Genomic DNA, 16,393 nt, shown 5'->3' with positions numbered 1-16,393 from the left:
TATCCACCCTGCAGACCAAACTGTTGGGGTATTTGGCCATCTACTTATCCATGAGTCTCTTGTTCTCATAGTGTGAATCAATTCAATTCAAAATATTTTTCAAAAATCTTTGAAATACATGTCCTTTCTGGTAGGATATTTCATTTCCTAATTAATTCTGGCACTTTCAGGTGAATGTCATGGCCCATCTGCTTCTGAATAAACAACTTTTGCAGGTGTAAAACTAAGAAATATTAATTATGTATCAGGTTGAAATACCAGTCTGGTATCTTTGGGACCTCTCTGGCACCGGACAACAAAAGACGTCAGACCGCAGAAATGGACCTTTGAACCCTCACATAAACACATGCCTAATCGCTAGATCTGCCAGTTCACACTGCATATTTATTACTATTTGCAAAATTTTTCTGCAGCAGTTATTTGTGTTTATCTGCTTAAATGTACACATTCAAATATTTTATTACCTCGAAACATCCCTTATAGTACCATCCTTCCAGGAGAAACTTTGTTCCAGTATACAATGTCCATTTTTTGACTTTTCAGTAGAAATATAACATAGAAAGCAATAAGCGACTGTGAGCATTCTAATTGCATAATAGAACCTGTTTAAATCTAGCCTTTTCCTCTCTCTGACTGAAGTTGGCTCCCACCATCCCTTTCCATTATCTACAAAGCACTTCTCAGTTGTGTGATTGAATATCCTTCTATTGGAAGGTTGTAGCTGCAATACGTCTCCAGAAGCTCAACACAAGGATGCAACCACACATGTGATTGGTACTTAATGCAGACCTCTAAATATTTATTCCCTCCTCCATTGATGTGCATTGGGAGGAGTGTGTAACAATATGTTGATTACTCCAACTGCACATCCCAAACCTGCAGGCTGATTGCTTTGGCTGTGAATTGGCCGAAAATCCAATGAGTAGGATCAGACATTGTACCAAGTTAGAGGCAATTTACATTACCACAGGCATTAGTTAATTCATGTCATCTGCAATTAAAGGAATCTATTAAGAACCAGTAGAGGGACTGGAAAATACTGCAACACACAAAAATATGCTGGAGGAACTCAGAAGGCCAGGCAGCATCTATGGAAAAGAGTAAACAGTTGATGATTCAGTTTGAGGTTCCGGAAATGGGTCATTTTAGAGGTAGCTGGCAAGTAGTGGGTATCATGCTTGGACATGTGATGACACGTATGAGTGATTTAGATGAAGGAACAGCAAAATTTCAAATTTGCCTCTGACACTATACTGTGTGGAGTCATGATTGTGAGGAGAAAAGCAAAACTCTGCGAGGGAGTGCAGATAGATTGAATGTGTAAGCAAAACAGTTAAGTAAATATTTGTCAGTAAATATATTTAAGGCAAGGCTAGATAGATTTTTACATAGAAGGGGAATTAAGGGTTATGGGGAAAAGGCAGGCAGGTGGAGATGGGTCCATGGCCAGATCAGCCATGATCTTATTGAATGGCAAAGCAGGTACGACAGGCCAGATGGCCTACTCCTGCTCCTATTTCTTATGTAACCCAATATAGATGATGTTTAATGTGGATAAATATAAAACTAGAGCAACACACAAAATGCTGGAGGAACTCAGCAGGTCAAGCAGCCTTTTTGAAAATTGGAACAGTTGCTGTCTCAGGCTGAGACCCTTCTTCAGTACTTGAAAGGAAGGGAGAAGATGCCAGAATAAAAAGATGGGGGGGGGGGGAAGGAGAACTAGCAGGAAAGTGATGGGTGAATCCAGATGAATGGGAAAGATAAATGACTGGAGAAGAAAGATAGGGGAGGAGAGTGGACCTTGGAAGAATGGGAAGCAGGAGCACCAGAGGGAAGTGATAAGCAGGTGAGGAGAAGGGGGCAAAGGTGGGTTAAAGGGGGAGGGCAAAAGGAAAAAAATTACCAGAAGGAGAAATTAATGTTCTTGCCATCAGGTTGGAGGCTACCTGGGTGGAATATGGGGTTTTGTTCTTCCACTGTGAGAGTGGGCCTCATCATGACAGAAGACGAGGCCGTGGACTGGTGTGTCGGAACAAAATAGGGATAGAAATTAAAATGGTTGTCTGGTTGTCCTCCAGGAAATTCTGCTTTTGGCAGGTGGAGCAGAGATGCTCGACAAAGAGGTCCTCCAGTTTACAACAGGAATCATCAATGTGGAGGAGGCTGATTCAGGAGCACCAGATACAATAGATTTGTAGGTGAAGTGTTGCTTCACTTGGGTGGACTGTTTAGGGCCCTGAATGGAGGTGACGGGGGAGGTGAATGAGCAGAAGTAGCATTTCTCTGATTTGACGGGATGTGTGCCAGGTGGGAGATTAATGGGGAGGGATGAATGGACAAGAGAATCACAGGGAGTGATCCCTGCGGAAAGTGGAGAATGGGAGAATGTAATGATGTGTTTTGTTGTAGGGTCCCATTGAAGGTAGCCATCTCTGTAGGATAAATAGCAAGATACCATTTCATTTAAGTAATAGATAAGTAAGTGTTGATGTACAAAGAGACTTTTGCATCCATCATTTAAGATAAACCTGCAAATCATACTTGCTCCTTATGGTAAGGAGCAAGAATATTTGGCTTCAATTTACAGGTCCTTGATGACATACAGCATTGGGACTGTTGTGCAGTTTTGGTATCCTTACCCAAGGAAAAAATCTATTTGCCATAGAGAATGCAATATATTCACCAGGAAAATTAGGTAGATTCCTTAATAGAGATTAGGTCAGCCAGTTTGTATTTATTAGAATCTGGAAGAATGAGTGGGTATGCTATTGAAACTTGCTAAATTCTGACCCAAGACGACTGTAGGGTTGGGAACACACATCAAAGTTTCTGGTGAACGCAGCAGGCCAGGCAGCATCTCTAGGAAGAGGTACAGTCGACGTTTCGGGCCGGGAGGAGGGTTTATCTGGAATAACGAGTCACCATCTCTACTAGAGAAGAGAAATTGCTTCAATCATATTCTGGTGATTCTATGAGAAGCCTACTATAGAGGGCTGTAGTTAGGGAATAGTCAAATTTCTAAACACAGAAGTTATCAATGTACGGTGAAGGTAGCAGTATGATATTAAGATAGGAGGTGGCATGCTTGTTTTACTGGCCAGAGCATACAGTATAAAGGTTGGGAAATCATTGCAGCTGTATAAAATGCTGGTCAGGCCATATTTGGAGTATTATGTGCAGTTCTGGTTGTCAAACTAAGGGAAGGATGTGAAGGTTTTGGAAAAAGCAGAGGTAAGATTCACAAAAATGTTAGTTGGTTGGGATCATGTTTGCTATAAAGAGAGATTGGACCAACTTGGATTGTTTTCTCTGGAGTGCTCGAGGCTGAGGGTTGACCTGATACAAGTATCTAAAATTATGGGAGACATGGTCAAACACTAAGATCATAGGCTTGCAGTGAAAAGGGGACAGTTTAGAGGCAACTCGCAGGGCAAAATTTTTACAGTGATTGGTACTTGAAACATGCTATCAGAGGAAATGCTAGATGCAGATACAATAGCAACATTTAAGAAGCATATGTAGACAGATGGGGTTCTTTACCTTTGCACCATGGTATGCTGGAGGGCCAGTTCCTATCTTGTACTGTTCTATGATCAGCCATGACTAGAAGATGCATTTAATGTCAGAGAAATATATACAATATACATCCTGAAATGCTTTTTCTTCACAACCATCCACGAAAACAGAAGAGTGCCCCCAAAGAATGAATGACAGTTTAAGGTTAGAACCCCAAAGACTACCCCACCCTCGCCACAGCTCTCCCTCCCGCGAGTAAGCGGCAGCAAGCAATGAAACCCCTCTTCCCCCACCGGCAAAAAAAAGCATCGGCACCCACCACTGAGCACTCAAGCATGAGCAAAGCAACAGCAAAGACACAGACTTGCAGTACTCCAAAGACTACTTGTTCACCTGGTATTCGACATACCACAGGCTCTCTCTCCCTAATAAGGGAGAAAGGGGCGTCTCCATTTCACAGCAAGAGGGGAGACATAATAAGCAACTTGCTGGTTTATGATGTTAAAAGTCCATTGTGTCGCTTTTTCTGAGCTCTGCGCCCAAAGATCTCAGGTCTCTGAGCACACAGCCTTGGATCTCCCACGACACACCGATCCACCCGTCTCTAGAGCCACGAAATCTCAGTCCTCCGAAGGCAAGCAAAGCTCTTGGCGTGCCAAATAATGGCCAGTCACGAAGAACCCTGAAAGAGATAAATAGAGATATTAAAGATGGAAATAGAGCTGTTTCCGAAGATGCAAGGCGCCATTAACGTTCGTAAACTGCTGCTCCTAGTTTGCCTTGAATGGTGAGGCGGGCTCAAAGGTCAAGTAGTCCAGGTCTTCTATTTTTCTATATATTTACCTAATATAACTGAAACCATCTTACTTGATAATTCATTTTCTAAGACCACACTGTCACATTTTCTTACATAACAGCAGAAGTTAAATCTTTGATTCTAAAGTGTTCCCTCAGAATATCAAAATATAAGCAAGAGATTGTTCTTTGTAATAAATCAATCCTCTTTCTCTTTCAGAAAAGCCACAGCTTGTGAGTATTTTCCATTCGAAGAGGTAAAGCAAAACTATTTTCAACCATTAATTGCTTGTGAGGTAGCTACACAGTATAGCAAACAATACAAAGTACGTCTTTCTGTGTTTCAGGTGATCCAAGAATTTCTTATCAGCAAAGAACAGCCAATTCAAAAAGCTCAGTGGAGGCGTCCAAAGCTGTTACTACTTCAGGTATCTAGTATAATTTCGTAAAGCAGGCCACCAAAAGTCTCACTATAATTCAACTAATTAGAAAATTCGGTTTGAAAATCTCCAAGGTCAGATGTTAAATGAACTAATCAATGTGATGACCATAAGTCAGATCTTTTAGTTTTTGATATATTTCCTGATTTTAGCAGAGTATCAGGACTACACTCAGTGGCTACTTTATTAGGTTCCTCCAGGTACATAATTAAGTGGCCACTGAGTGTATGTTCGTGGTCTTCTGTTGCTGTAGCCCACCAACTTCAAGGTTCAATGTGTTGCACATTCAGAGATGCTCTTCTGTACACAAATGTTGTAACGTGTGGTTACATTAGAAAGGGGTGACATGAGTTCAGAAGGTGTTGAATTAATGTGGGTAGAGTTAAGGAAATGCCCCAATGGGAGTTGTATACAGACCCCCCCCCCCGCCTCCCAAACAATAGTAAGAATGTGGTCTACAAATTACAACGGGAGGTAGAGAATGCATACCAAAAGGACAATGTTACAATAGTCATGGAAGTTACAGGATTGGGAAGTTTTTAAAAACCAACAGAGGGCAACTAAAAAAAGTAATTAAGAAGGTGAAGTAAGCTAGCCAATAATATTAAAGAGGATGTCAAAAGTTTCTTCAGATACACAAAGTGTAAAAGAGGGGTGAGAGTGATATTGGACCACTAGAAAACGATGCTGGAGAGGCAATAATGGGGGACAAGGAAATGATGAATGGACTGAATAAGTATTTTGCATCAGTCTTCTCTGTGGAAGATACTAGCAGTATTGTGGAAGTTCCAGAGTGTTTGGGGTCAGAAGTGTTTGAAGTTACCATTACCAGGGAGCAAGTTCTTGGGAACTGATAGATCTGAAGGTAGATAAGTCACTTGGACCAGATGGTGTACACCACAGGGTTCTGAAAGAGGTGGCTGAAGAATTTGTGGAGGCATTAGTAATGATCTTTCAAGAATCGCTGGATTCTGGAATGATTCCAGAAGACTGGAAAATTGCAAATGTCACTCCACTCTTCAAGAAGGAGAGGGAGAAGAAAGAAAACTATATAGGCCAGTTAATCTGACCTCCAGTGGTTAGGAAGATGTTGGAGTCGATTATTAGAATGAGGTCACAGGGTATTTGGAAGCACGTAACAAAATAGACCGTAATCTGCATGGGAAAAAGCCCAAGGGAAAATCTTGCCTGATTAAGTATTTTGGAATTCTTTGAGAAAATAACAAGCAGGATAGACAAAGCTTCAAATTCCTCGTTGTCCACATTTCCGAGGATCTCACCTGGTCCCTGAACTCCTCCATCCTGATCAAAAAGGCGCAACAGTGCCATTATTTCCTGCAGAAGAAAGCTCACCTCTGTCCCAGGATACTGACGGACTTTTAGCGCTGTACCATTGAGAGCATACTCACCAACTGCATCTCAGTGTGGTATGGCAATTGTCCCGTATCGGACCACAAAGCACTCCAGCGTGTGGTGAAAACTCTCCAGCAGATTATTGACACCCAATTGCCCACCATTGAGAAAATCTACCATACCCGCTGCCTGGGCAGGGTGAAAAGCATTATCAAGGATGCATCTCACCCTAACCATGAATTTTTTACTCTCCTCCCATCCAGTAGGTGCAAAAGGAGCCTCCGCTCCCACACCAACGGGCACAGGAAGAGCTTCTTCCCTGAGGCTGTGACACTGCTGAACCTCTCATCACAGCGCTAAGCAGTATTACATCTGTATTGTACTGTCTCAGTACTTTTATATTTGTGTGCTGTAGCACTTTTTTTATTCGCAGTTATTTTGTAAATAACACTATTCTTTGCATTTCTGGTCAGATGCTAAATGTATTTCATTGGCTTTGTATCTGTACTCGGCACAATGACAATAAAGTTGAATCTAATTTAAAAGGAGGCAGTTGATGTTGTATAGTTGGATTTTCAGAAGGCCTTTGACAAGGTGTCACGAGGCCTTTTAACATTGTATTACAGGTTCTAGCATGGATAAAGCAGTAGCTGGTTGGCAGGAGGCAAAGAGTGGGAATAAAGGGAGCCTTTTCTGTTGGCGGCTGATAACTAGTGGTGTTCCACAGGTTTGGGAATGCTTTGTACATTTTATGTCAATGATTTGGATGATGAAAATAATAGCCTTGTTGCAAAGTTGGTGGATGATATGTAGATAGGTAAAGGGACTGGTATTTTTGAGGAAGCAGATAGGCTACAGAAGGACTTGGACAGATTAGGAGAATGGACAAAGAAGTGGCAGATGGAATACAGTGTCGGGAAGTGTATGGTTATGCACTTTGGAAGAAATAAAAGGGTAGACTATTTCCTAATTGGAGAGAAATGCAAAAAAACTGAGGCAGAAAGGGATGAGATTCCTTTTGGAGGAGTCTCTAAAGGTTAATTTGCAGGTTGAGTCTGTGGTGAGTAAAGCAAGTGCAATGTTCACATTCATTTCAAAAGAACTTAAATATAAAAGCAAGGATGTAATGTTGAGGCTTTATAAAACACTGGTGAGGCCTCACTTGGAGTATTTTGAGCAGTTTTGGGTTCCTTGTCTTAGAAAGGATGTGCTGACACTGGAGAGGGTTCAAAGGAGGTAAATGAAAATGATTCCAGGATTGAACAGCTTGTCATATGAAGAGCTTTGATTGCTCTGGGCCTGTATTCACTAGAATTGAGAAGAATGAACAGTAGCCTAATTGAAACCTATCAAATGGTAAAAGGTTTTGATACGGTTGATGAGGAGAGGATGTTTACTATGGCGGGAGAGTCTAAGACCAGAGGGTTCACTCACAGAATAGAAGGGTGTCCTTTTAGAACTGAGATGAGGAGGAATGTCTTTTGCCATTGGGTGAATCTATGGAATTTGTTGCCACAGGCGGTTGTGGAGACAGTCTTTACAAATATTTAAAGCAGAGGTTGATAGATTCTTGATTGGTGAAGATATGAAGGATTCTGGGAGAAGGCAAGAGACAGGCTGAGGGGCAAAATGGATCAGTTATGATGAAATGGCGGAGCAGACTCAATGAGCCAAATGGCCTTATTCTGCTCCTACATCTTATGGTCTTGCAAATAACTTCAGGGCCTGTGGTTCTGGATCCAGTGAAGCATTGCTTGATATCTGCTTTGAAACTCAAACTGATTTTGTCAATAGACAATAGACTTGGGATTAGGCCATTCAGCCCTTCGAGCCAGCACCGCCATTCACTGTGATCACGGCTGATCATCCACAATCAGTACCCTTTTCCTACCTTCTCCCCATATCCCTTGACTCCGCTATCTTTAAGAGCTCTATCTAACTCTTTCTTGAAAGAATCTATAGAATTGGCCTCCACTGCCTTCTGTGTGGGCAAGTGGCCAAGTGGTTAAGGCATCGGACTAGTGACCTGAAGGTCGTGAGTTCGAGCCCCAGCTGAGGGAACGTGTTGTGTCCTTGAGCAAGGCACTTATCACACATTGCTCTGCGACGACATTCGTGCCAAGCTGTATGGGTCCTAATGCCCTTCCCTTGGACAACATTGGTGTCGTGGAGAGGGGAGACTTGCAGCATGGGCAACTGCTGGTCTTCCATACAACCTTGCCCAGGCCTGCACCCTGGAGAGTGAAGACTTTCCAGGTGCAGATCCATGGTCTCGCTAGACTAGCGGATGCCTTCTGAAGCAGAGCATTCCACAGAACCACAACTCTGTGTGTGAAAAAATTTTTCCTCAACTCCATTCTAAATTGTCTACCCCTTATTCTTAAACTGTGGCCTCTGGTTCTGGACTCCCCCAACATCGGGAACATGTTTCCTGCCTCTAGCCTGTCCAATCCCTCAGTGCAGGAACTTTCAATCTTTAAGGAACTGTAACTGAGGCACAGTTTTCTGCTTAACGAATCCACTGAGGTCACCAATTAGTTTATAAAATGTGGTTAAATTTTCATGGCTGGGATGGTAAAGTGACAAAGCAATATTTTGAATTTAAAATTTATTTTTAATATCAGTAGTTTAGGTGGATAATTAGACATGCAGATTAATAGAATCTTTTCCTTTCCATTTTAGAATTTTGTTCTGGATAAAATGGAATGGCCTAGACATTACACATGCGAAAAAGTGCTGCCATTACTTTCACATTACGACATGACGGAGAGAAGACTAGGTAAAAAGGACACTGGCCACTTACAGCCTGTAAGGTAACAACATATTGATTAAAAACAAAAAAAATAATCAATGGATCTGCATGAGATGGAGTTAACATTTCAGTTTGTATCTGACTGGGGAAGGTAGAAATACAATTGCAGAGAAGGGGCAAACAAAGCAAAAGTCAGGCTTTCTTTGTTAGCAAGGAGACTATAAGTGAGTGATACATCTACTCAGTTGCACTTTATTGGGTACTCCTGCAGACCTGCTTATTAATGCAAATACCTGTTCAGTCAATCATGTGGCAACAACTCAATGCATAAAAGCATGCAGACATGTTCAAGTGATTTAGTTGCTGTTCATAAGTACAGGGAAGAAATGTGACCCAAGAGACTGACAGTGGAATAATTGTTGGTACCAGATGGGCTGGTTGAGTATCAAAAACAACTGATCTAGGATTTCCATGGACAGCAGTGCCTTGAGTTTACAAAGAAGGGTGCAAAAACAAAACATCCAGTTCTGAGGGCAAAAGCACCTTGAGAGAGGTCAGAGGATGGCCAGACCAGTTCATAATCTTATAAACCTCTATCAGCCTCTGCTGCTCCAGAGAAAACAATCCAAGTTTATCCAAGCAGCATCCTGGTAAACTTCTTCTGCACCTTCGCCCAAATCTCGACATCTTTCTTTTAGTTCAAGTTCAAGTCAACCATAGTCATAGTCATTCTTTATTGATCCTGAGGGAAATTGGTTTTCGTTACAATTGCAACTATAAATAATAAATAGTAATAAAACCATAAATAGTAATATGTAAATTATGTCAGTAAATGATGAAATAAGTCCAGGATCAGCCTATTGGCTCAGGGTGTCTGACCCTCCAAGGGAGGAGTTGTAAAGCTTGATGGCCACAGGCAGGAATGACTTCCTATGACGCTCTGTGTTGCATCTTGGTGGAATGAGTCTCTGGCTGAATGTACTCCTGTGACCAACCAGTACATTATGTAGTGGATGGGAGACATTGTCCAAGATGGCATGCAACTTAGACAGCATCCTCTTTTCAGACACCACCGTGAGAGAGTCCAGTTCCATCCCCACAACATCACTGGCCTTATGAATGAGTTTGTTGATTCTGTTGGTGTCTGCTACCCTCAGCCTGCTGCCCCAGCACACAACAGCAAACATGATAGCACTGGACACCACAGACTCATAGAACATCCTCAGCATCATCCGGCAGACGTTAAAGGACCTCAGTCTCCTCAGGAAATAGAGACGGCTCTGACCCTTCTTGTAGACAGCCTCAGTGTTCTTTGACCAGTCCAGTTTATTGTCAATTCGTATCCCCAGGTATTTGTAATCCTCCACCATGTCCACACTGACCCCCTGGATGGAAACAGGGGTCACCGGTACCTTAACTCTCCTCAGGTCTACCACCAGCTCCTTAGTCTTTTTCACATTAAACTGCAGATAATTCTGCTCACACCATGTGACAAAGTTTCCTACTGTAGCCCTGTACTCAGTCTCATCTCCCTTGCATGAATACAGCCAAGTAAGCAGTGTGACTCCATGGCCAAGGTGAAAAACACAGTACCAACAGTCATACACAGCACAAGGCACATATAGCACATATAAAGTATACGTGAAATACTGTCAGAAAAAAAATTGGTGTAAGACCAGTCCACAACTGAACACAACACGGCTTGTCTTCTGCCGAGTGACCACTCGAGGCAGCACCACTTTGGACACCACACTGCCTCTGGTGAAGTGCACTGATTTGGACACCTCTTGCCTGGGCGCTTGTAAACTGGCAACACCACGGCTTGAGGCCTACTCCTCGCTACAATCGAGGCCTTGCAGCTTCGCCACCCCACCCACCAATAAACCAGAGAATTGGACTTAAGCATTCCACATTAACAATGTTGAACGGGGTCTTGCAATCACGAGAAAAGAGACTAAGATGATCACTCACTGCTAGCCTGTACACTGCCTTCACTCTAAAGTGCCTCTCTGATGGAGGCAGCAACACAATCCAAACATAGTCCAGCTCCTACAGTTTCTCTGCCAACAAACAGCTCACTGATGGGATAGACCTGCAGAAGATTAACTTCTTAATGTCCAGCAGGATCTGCAATTATAACAAATGCTTATTTTTTAAAATACAGTGGCAGCTTTGGTTGGCCCTGTAGCAGCTGCTGAAATCAAATGTGCCGCCATCTTACCAGAAGGACATAATGGGGCGAACAGAAATGTATGCAATACTCCAGATGCAGCCTAACTAGAGTTTTGTAAAGCTGCAACATAATTTCCTGACTTTTGAACTTGGTGCTGTGACTAGTAAAGGCAAGCATGCTCCTACCCCTGAATGTACTGTCTCTTTACATTTGACTTGCCAAGGTGCAACACTTCACACCTGGCCAGGTTAAACTTCATCTCCATTTTCACCACCCATAATCTCCAACTGATCTATATCATGCTGTATTCTTTGCCGGTCATCTACACTGTTCACAACACCACCACCAATCTTTGTACCATCTGCAAACCTATTACTTTATACTTTGTTGTCGCCAAACAATTGATACTAGAACGTACAATCATCACAGCGATATTTGATTCTGCGCTTCCTGCTCCCTGGATTACAAAGATTAAATATTAAAAATAGTAAAAATTAGTAAATATTAAATTTAAATTATAAATCATAAATAGAAAATAGAAAAATGGAAAGTAAGGTAGTGCAAAAAAACCGAGAGGCAGGTCCAGATATTTGGAGGGTATAGCCCAGATCCGGGTCAAGGTCCGTTCAGCATCTTCTCACAGTTGGGAAGAAGCTGCTCCCAAATCTGGTCGTACGAGTCTTCAAGCTCCTGAGCCTTCTCCCGGAGGGAAGAGGGACAAAAGGTGTGTTGGCTGGGTGGGTCACGTCTTTGATTATCCTGGCAGCACTGCTCCGACAGCTTGCGGTGTAAAGTGAGTCCAAGGACGGAAGATTGGTTTGTGTGATGTGCTGCGCCGTGTTCACGATCTTCTGCAGCTTCTTTCGGTCTTGGACAGGACAACTTCCATACTCCATCTATTTACATTTTCATCCAGGTCATTCATATATCTTGCAAACAGCAAAGGTCCCAGACCTCCAGCTAGTCCCTTCGCTCATCGCCCTTTTTCTTCGATGGAGAAGCCAGTTCTGAATCCAAACAGCCAATTCACAATTGATTCCATTCATCTGAATCTTTTGGATGATTCTCCCATGAGGGACTTCGCCAAACCCCTTACTAAAATCCATGTAGACTACATCCAGAGCTTTACCTTCATTAATCACCCTCATCAAAAATCTCAATCAAGTTAGTAAGACACGACTTGCCCCACACCAAGTTCAATTTCAAGTTTGTTATTCAAGTGTACCCATGAATACAGCCAAATGAAACGGCGTTTCTCTGGAGCCAAGATGCTAAACATGATAATACTGACAGTCATACACAGCACAAATGTTACGATAGCAGAGAAACATACAGTCAAATAAAAGGTGGTCCAAGTCCCTGAGTGTCATGGCCTGTAGATTAATGGTGCGTGCTAGTACAACCACAGGCAAATGCAATCCAGCTTGACTTCTACTGAGCGAACACTAGGGGGCAGCACTAAGGAAGGGAACAGCAACCAACCCAGCACATACTCCAGCTCTCTCCCACTCTACCACTGGCACCTCCTCCCCTTGGCTATTACAACAGGCGACTCTGTGCATGAGGCCCTGGTTCACCCAACAACTAAGGCCATGCAGCTCCCCTGCCATCAATCTTGCCAGTGAACCAGATTTGCAGTATTCTACATTACCAATATCCAACAGGGTCTTGCGATCACAAGAAAAATGTCTAAGACAATCATTTGCACTGTTTTAGGACCATACACTGCCTCTAACAGCTTCCCACTTGTGAATTGGCTGTTTGGATTGATAACATTATCCGTAACAAGTCCAGTTCCACCGCCACCAAGCAACTCACCAATGGGACAGAGCTGCAGCACTTGATGTTCTCAATGTCCAGCAATACCTTCCAATCCCAAGAAAGATGCAAAGGATGAACAATGCTGAACCCTGAGAGGCTGCTGTGACTGAGCACACAGCCGTCTTACCGGAAGCTAGCCCTCCCTAATTAGGCCACATTTTTCCAAATGCTCATAAATCCTATCGCAAAGAATTCTCTCCAGTAACTACCACTGATGTGAGACTTACCACTCTATAGTTTCCAGGCTTATCCCTGGTTCCCCCTTTGAACAATGGAACAATATCAGCTACTTGTCGGTCCTCTGAGGACACAAAGATATTGGTCAGGTCCCCAGTAATCTCTTTACTTGCCTTTCTCAATAACCTAGGATATATCCAATCGGGCCCTGGGGACCTTTTCACCCTAATGCTTTTTAAAAGACACAACACTAGGCTTCTCCTTTACTTCAAATAATCTGCATAGTAAACCTCTCAGCACTGATCTCCCTGTCCTCCACATCCTTCTCCTTTGTAAATACTCATGTAGATTTCTCATTAAGGACATCGCCCATTTCCTTAGCGGTGGAACTGGACTTGGTGCGGACTACGTTGCTGCCTGCCACAGAGAGGTGTCGGTGCGCAAAGGCAGTGTGCAGTCTGAAAGCAAGTGATTGTCTTAGTCATCTTTCTTGTGATCACAATTCCCTGTTGGATATTGGTAAAATGGAATGCTGCAAGTTCAGTTCGCTGTTTATTGGTGGAGGAGCCGTGTGGCTTCGGTTGTAGTGCAGACTAGGCCTCATGTTGCAGTGTCACCTATTTGCAGCCACCCAAAAGAGAGGTGGTGCTGCCCTCCAGTGTTTGCTCTTGCCAACAACATTCATGGACTCAGTACCTGGGCTAAATTATATATTTTTTTGGTGTGACTTTTACTACTAAATTATATATGCCTTGTGCTGTGTATGGCTAGATACTGTGCTTTGTACCTTTGCCCTAGAGAAACACTCTTGCTTGGCAGCATTTATGAATGGTTAAATGACAATTAAATTAAACTTAAAGGCATATTGCAGATTTCCAAAACCAACAGTGAAATCAATAATTCCACATAGTGTTTCTAGTGACCAAGTTTTATCTTCTCCCTTCACTTCTGATACTTCAGATTTCATTCCATTTGCAACTCCTGTCAGAGTATCTTGTCATTTTTTATATATATCCAACTTTTACTACCTCCTTCCAGATAGCTCCTTTACCATTTCTATCATGCTATCTCTCCTAGTCTTTAGCCTAATATAGACCTTTCTCATTTACTCTCTCTGTCCTGATCCCTTTCTCTGTAGCTTTAACTTTTTGTTATATTTCTCACTTTTCTAACTCTGAGGAAAGGTCAACAAATCTGAAATCTTAACTGTTTCTCACTCTCAAGTGCTGGCTGACTTGCTAGGTATTTCTTGCTTTTTCTGATTTTACTTCATATTTCCAGCCTGACTTTGAACCAAATTATTTATTGCTATTTATATATTTCTTTTAATAAATTCTGATTAAAATGTTGAAATTATTTATAATTATAAAATTGAAGATGACTTTTTGATATTTGAATATAAGAATTGGAAGGGCACACAAACATTTACGTAATTTACCTGTGTTATGGAAATGATCATCCACTACAAATATCTGAACCTCATTCTTATACAGTAGCCAAGTAATGAGAGAGAGGAATAACCACAGATCTTTCTAGAATTCTAATGCATTATTATACAGTAAGATTTATGTGTATTTTGGAGTTTCTAATATTTTTCTTTTACTTTCAAAGAATTGTCAAAATAAGAATCCGGAATGGGATTCCATGCTTTGAAATTCAGTGGGAAAAACCAGGTAGATAATTTCAATTTTTTCACAAATTTGAATTGGAAAAAGGCAATGCTAGTAATCATAGACTTAGCTTTCTGTACAAAATTGGTCAGTAAAAATACAGCCCATGTAAGAGAATCCGAAAGGGTCTAATAATGGCTGTAAATATTTAGTAATCAGTACTGCTCTTTGAATTGATTGTGTGTTTGCAAATTATTTCTGATAAGTTTGTTTGTTTGTTTGTTTATTTATTTATTTATTGACATACAACACAGAGTCGGCCCTTCCTGCTCTTCTAGCTGTGCCACCCAGCAATCCTTCAATTTAATCCTAGCCTGATCACAGGACAATTTACAGTGACTAATTATAAATTGGGAGGAAACAGGAGCACCCAGAGGAAACCGCCGTGGTCACAGGGAGAGCGTACAAACTCCTTACAGGCAGCGGTGGGACAAGCCTTGGTTAAGGCCAGATAACTTGGATCAGCCATTTCAACATATTACAGGTTGAGCACCCCTTATATGAAATGCTTGTGGCTAAAGTGTTTTGGATTTTGGAGTTTTCTTAGATTTTGGAATATTTGTATCTATATAATGAGATACCTTGGGGATGGAACACAAGTCTAAACACGAAATTCTTTTACATTACATATACAGCTTATGCATATATCCTGAAGGTAGTTACATAGAAAATAGGTGCAGGAGTAGGCCATTCGGCCCTTCGAGCCTGCACCGCCATTTATTATGATCATGGCTGATCATCCAACTCAGAACCCCGCCCCAGCCTTCCCTCCATACCCCCTGACCCCCGTAGCCACAAGGGCCATATCTAACTCCCTCTTAAATATAGCCAATGAACTGGCCTCAACTGTGGCAAAGAATTCCACAGATTCCCCACTCTCTGTGTGAAGAAGTTTTTCCTCATCTCGGTCCTAAAAGGCTTCCCCTCTATCCTCAAACTGTGGCCCCTCGTTCTGGACTTCCCCAACATCGGGAACAATCTTCCTGCATCTAGCCTGTCCAATCCCTTTAGGATCTTATACGTTTCAATCAGATCCCCCCTCAATCTTCTAAATTCCAACGAGTACAAGCCCAGTTCATCCAGTCTTTCTTCATATGAAAGTCCTGCCATCCCAGGAATCAATCTGGTGAACCTTTTTAATATCTATTGCAACTTTGGTTGCCCAGGTGGACATTGTGGCTACTTGGCATCTCCATCATTCCCAACTCTGAATTTGTGTCTTGCACTTGTTCATCATACACCTGTACTGATACAGCTGTTCAGCATGTTAGACTTTCAGCAGCAACGATCTTAACAAACTCATCAATGAATTTCTCTGCTCTGCTGCTTTGTGATCAGCAGAGGCTTTATTACAACAAATCTTTAAAATATTAATGCTATACCTTCCTTAAATTTCTGCAACCAGCCGGTTGAATATTCACAATTGCCTTCAATTTTCAGTTTGTCGTAATAGATCTTTGCTTGTTTCATGATCAGCATACTATTAAGCAGCATGTGTTTACTCTGCTGAGGAATCTATTCTTTCAATGCGCAATTGAGTTCCTTACTTTTCTCTTTATGCAGTGTTTTTCTATTTTTCATTAACTTCTGTTGATTGCATTTGTGTGGTCATTTCTCAGAACTGTCTGGTGCACAGAGATTTGCACGTCGTCTGGGAACCTTCCCAGCAACTTGGAGAATTTTCCATTCATGA

General features: G+C 42.0%; 1 protein-coding gene across 1 annotated transcript in view; it reads left to right on the top strand.

Annotated features, from left to right (window-relative positions):
- LOC134358698 (flap endonuclease GEN homolog 1) overlaps positions 1-16,393 on the top strand; it is a 38,357-nt gene that overhangs the window by 16,557 nt on the left and 5,407 nt on the right. The window contains exons 9-12 of the mRNA XM_063071158.1: positions 4,535-4,571; positions 4,662-4,742; positions 8,790-8,920; positions 14,642-14,703. Coding sequence (XP_062927228.1) covers positions 4,535-4,571; positions 4,662-4,742; positions 8,790-8,920; positions 14,642-14,703 — 311 coding nt within the window. The remainder of the gene's footprint in view (positions 1-4,534; positions 4,572-4,661; positions 4,743-8,789; positions 8,921-14,641; positions 14,704-16,393) is intronic.

This window comes from Mobula hypostoma, chromosome 2 (genome assembly GCF_963921235.1).
Source record: "Mobula hypostoma chromosome 2, sMobHyp1.1, whole genome shotgun sequence".
NCBI classification, from domain to species: Eukaryota; Metazoa; Chordata; class Chondrichthyes; order Myliobatiformes; family Myliobatidae; genus Mobula; species Mobula hypostoma.
Note: the sequence above shows the minus strand (reverse complement) of the source record. Positions and strands in the feature narration are given on the sequence as shown.